This window comes from Austrofundulus limnaeus, unplaced genomic scaffold (genome assembly GCF_001266775.1).
Source record: "Austrofundulus limnaeus strain Quisiro unplaced genomic scaffold, Austrofundulus_limnaeus-1.0 Scaffold89, whole genome shotgun sequence".
Taxonomy (NCBI): Eukaryota; Metazoa; Chordata; class Actinopteri; order Cyprinodontiformes; family Rivulidae; genus Austrofundulus; species Austrofundulus limnaeus.
The window spans coordinates 1404780-1408808 of record NW_013952491.1 but is presented as its reverse complement, the minus strand read 5'-3'; the positions used below and the strand labels follow the sequence as shown (position 1 = coordinate 1408808).

Below are 4029 nucleotides of genomic sequence, written 5' to 3'. Positions count from 1 at the left end.
ATTTTAAATGTCGACAGAAAATATAAAGTTAGAAATGAAAGTGAAACTTCCTGACACTGTGAAGGAGTTTATTAATAAAAAGGTCAGACCCCTGTTTCTGGAAACACCACGAATGTTTGAAATGTTTCAGCTGCGATGTTTCAGCTGCTTGTTTTGTGGTGTTTGGAGGTTTTTTTTTTCCCTGAAATATTAAAGATTTAGCGGTTTCCGTGTTTCATGTGTCTGTTTGCAGTGCTGAGCCCGCGTCCCGTGGCGGCAGCCTCGCCCAGACGGTGCCACACCATCTACAAGGGCTTCGCCCACTGCCTGATGACGCTGGGCGACAGTCTGACTAGCTCCGCCCACAAAGACGAGGACGCACACGAGATCCACTCCATCTGCAGGTGACCCTCTGACACCACGGGAAACCGATGACTCATCAGTCATATTGTGTGAATGCTGAGTCAGCATTATTTTACTTAGACATTTCTTTTGTTTTCTTCTGCAAACTTTCAGCTTATTAACTCAAAACCTTTGGCTTGTTCAGGACATCACAGCTACAACTTTTAGGTTTTTGTTATTTTTATACCTACCGAATTATTTGCCCTCGTTTGCATAATTTCATTTAATGAAAATGCGTTAAGATTTTTCTTTTTGAAAACTGACATCTACATCAGCATATTTGCTTCTCATTTAGCTTTAAGTTACCGTTTTGCTAATTATAGCTTTTAGTACTTGTTCTAATAGTTTTAGTATTTATCTTTTATTTAGCTACTCTTTTAATAGTTTTACCTTTTAGCAAATTTATTTGATAATTTTAGATTAATTTTAGTTTCATTCTGTTAGATTCAGCTTTTAGCTATCCTTTAGCTGGTTCCTTAATTTTTATATTTACTCTTTTGCTGGTTTTAGCTTTTAGCTATGGGTCTACTAGTTTTAGCTTTTAGGTACTGTTCTTCTAGTTTTAGCTTTTAGCTACTCTTGCTGGTTTAAAAGTTTGATTATTGTTTTGCTGATTTCAGCAACCAGCTACTAATTTAGGTTTTAGCTATTGTTATCTTAACTTTTACCTTTGTCTACTGTTCTGTTAGTTTTAGTTTGTAGCCACTGTTCTGCTAGTTTTAGCTTTTAGCTACTCTTGCTGGTTTAAAAGTTTGATTATTGTTTTGCTGATTTCAGCAACCAGCTACTATTTTGATTTTTAGCTATTGTTATCTTAACTTTTACCTTTGTCTGCTTTTCTGTTAGTTTTAGCTTTTAACTAGTCTCAATACTCAACTTTTGGCTGTTGTTTTGCTGATTTTAGCATTGAGCTACTATTTTAGGTTTTAGACTGAAACGATTAGAGAAACGTTTTTACTTTTCCTCAGAGTTCATCTGTTTTTCAATCGTTGAGGCCAGATCAGATCAGGAATCAAAGCTTTTACTCCAGAAGTCTTCATCTCAGAGAAGTTTATTTTCCGAAGGCAACACCTGAAAGAGGAACGGCTGAACGACGTGCTTTAAAACAGAACGAGGTGCAGATGAGCTGAAATCACTTCGGGGACGAAATGACATTTCATTTATGGCATGTTTTATTTCTGACTCCTCGGTGTTATTACCGGAATAAACGAGAACAAATCAGCCGTAAACTCATTTCGTAAAATCTCTAATTTACCTCCTTTGAGATTAAAGATGCAGCAGAAGGAGGTCGTTTTATTCTGCAGGACAGACCAGAACATCTCCTCATGAGCATCAGAAACTTAACTCTTTACTCCCTGTAATTTACCGGAGTTTTACTGTACGGTTAATTCACAGGGAGGAGTTATATGATTGTAACGGTTCTGAAAACATCACTGTGAAAAACATCTGTCAAACTTATTACTATTGTTTTTACCAAGAATTCTTAGAGGTTTGAACCATTTTCCTGGAGTCTAGAGATCTGCTTTTATCAGTGTGCATTGCCAATGCAATGCACACTTGTGATTCGTTTCCCATCCAAGTCATCTCAAATTTGCCATGCTTCTCCTCCTGCATACTTTGTCCTAGAGCTGCCGTTGTAATTTATATCTGTAAAGCTCCTGTGCCAAATGATGGCTATGCTTTTTGGTGCCTGTAAAACTTATAGTTTATGAAATATTAATGTTTCCTAAATTATAATGGCAGTCAATGGGCCCTTGTAATTTTCCAATACTGCCCCCAGCTCTACTCAACTTGGTACTGCACCATAGTTTTTTTATATTTATTCTCAATACTTCAGTGTTTACAATACCAATATGATTGTATTTTGATGTTTTACTATATCATTATCTTAATACTGCTCTATTGTTGTAATATTATGCAGTTTAGTGTCAATAATTGTATTGGCAATGTGGCCTATTTCTGCACACATACAAACCAACCCCTGGCACCACCCCCTGCCACAGCTCCAACAGTCTAAAGGGCTCGACACACGGGAGGCGACGTCGCTCGCTCTCCATTCATTTCCTATGGAGCCTGTGCAGTGAGGCGACAATCGCTTGCCCTCCTCCAGCTAGGCGACCAGCGAAAATAGTGCATGTGAAATTTCGCGTTCGTACACGTAGACGTGCACACGCGAGCTTGCAACGCGACATATGAAAGTTGAAAAATGTTCAACTTTTGTCGCTGTCGCTTAGCGTACAACCAATCAGCGAGGGTTTCATTGACCGACCAATGAGAGGAGAGTATGCTACACACTGCAGTTAGCTAACACTTTCACCAAGTGATTACTAAAAAGCTTTGTGGGAATTTATTGGCACCAGGGTGAAGTTTATGGTAAGTTTTTTTTTTTCTCATAAAACTGTATCTTGATGTGTGTTTGTTTTTCAATATCATTAGCATCGCAAGATTTGTTTAGTCCGTTTGTTTAGTTTACACGTCCGTAATGCACACCCGCCTTCAGAGTCAAGAACCAATCAAATTTTGTGAAGACAAGCGATCTGAGAGCGCGATTCGTAACGCTGCAATCGCTATCACGTCCCGTGTGTCGGGTTTCACCCTGGCTGCGATGAAGCCGTTAATCTCTGTAGTTTGTCGCTGCCCGTGTGTCGAGCCCTTAGTGGTCTATGTCATGGACTTTCATGTGGGAGATCAGGGTTCAAAACCCAGCTAAAAGCAGCTTTAACAAAAAATCTCTTCAAACTTCATATTGTCACACAATTACCTTAATTACAAACACCTGCTGACGTGACAGGCACAAGCTGGTATAGAAAACACATTTGAACTTGGTCAAAGTTCATTCTGAAAGTCCACTGCTGCAGGCAAAGGCATGCTGCAATGACATGCTACAAGGCAATGCACACTTGTTTTTACATCGTAAAAACCCATGTCTAGTCATGTGTTTTTATCAAATTAAACCAGTTTCAATGAAACTAAATCACTAAATATGATGACGGTTTGGTGAATTCTTGGCGTTTTGTTAGTGCAATTTAATATTTTCGTTGTTTGTTAGAATGTTTTGGTTTTTTGTTTGTTCTGTTTAGTGCCTGGTTAGCCTGGCTGGTTTTGCTCAGTCCTCAAAAATCCACTTCTGGATCCTCAAAAACCAAAATAAACACAGAAATAATCAGCAAATGATAAACTTTTGGACTTGTCAAGATGGCTAATCTGCTGATCCTAAAAGATAAAATTTGGAGTTTTCGCTGTTGGCAGGAAAGTTGGATTAGAACTACAGAAACCTATTTCTTATAAACAAAACAAAACAGATACTGAGGAGTAAACACATGAGGAGAAAACAGAATATTCTTAATTTGATTCTTCAGACTTTGACTTTAGTGTTAAGTTTTGGGTTCTGTTCATCTGCTTGTCTGTTGCAGTTACAGCAGGCAGACGTTTCTCATCTTTTGTTTCCAACTTTTAATTAACTTTTTTTTAGTTTCTCTGCATCGTTTTTATCTCTGGACGCTGAGAGACGTTTAAATTCTTCTTATTGTTGGACTCAGTTTGGCTGAAAGACGTTTCATTAAAATGAGTAAAGAACTGGTTCAGTATGATTCTCTTACAATAACAACTGTGTGTGTGTGTGTGTGTGTGTGTGTGTGTGTGTGTGTG

General features: G+C 38.3%; 1 protein-coding gene across 1 annotated transcript in view; it reads left to right on the top strand.

Moving 5' to 3' along the window:
- Window positions 1-232: 232 nt before the first annotated feature.
- The window catches only part of nrn1la (neuritin 1-like a), a gene marked incomplete at its 5' end in the record, with an annotated part of 20183 nt that continues 16386 nt past the window's right edge, over window positions 233-4029 (top strand). The window contains 1 exon segment of the mRNA XM_014012198.1: window positions 233-383. Coding sequence (XP_013867652.1) covers window positions 233-383 — 151 coding nt within the window.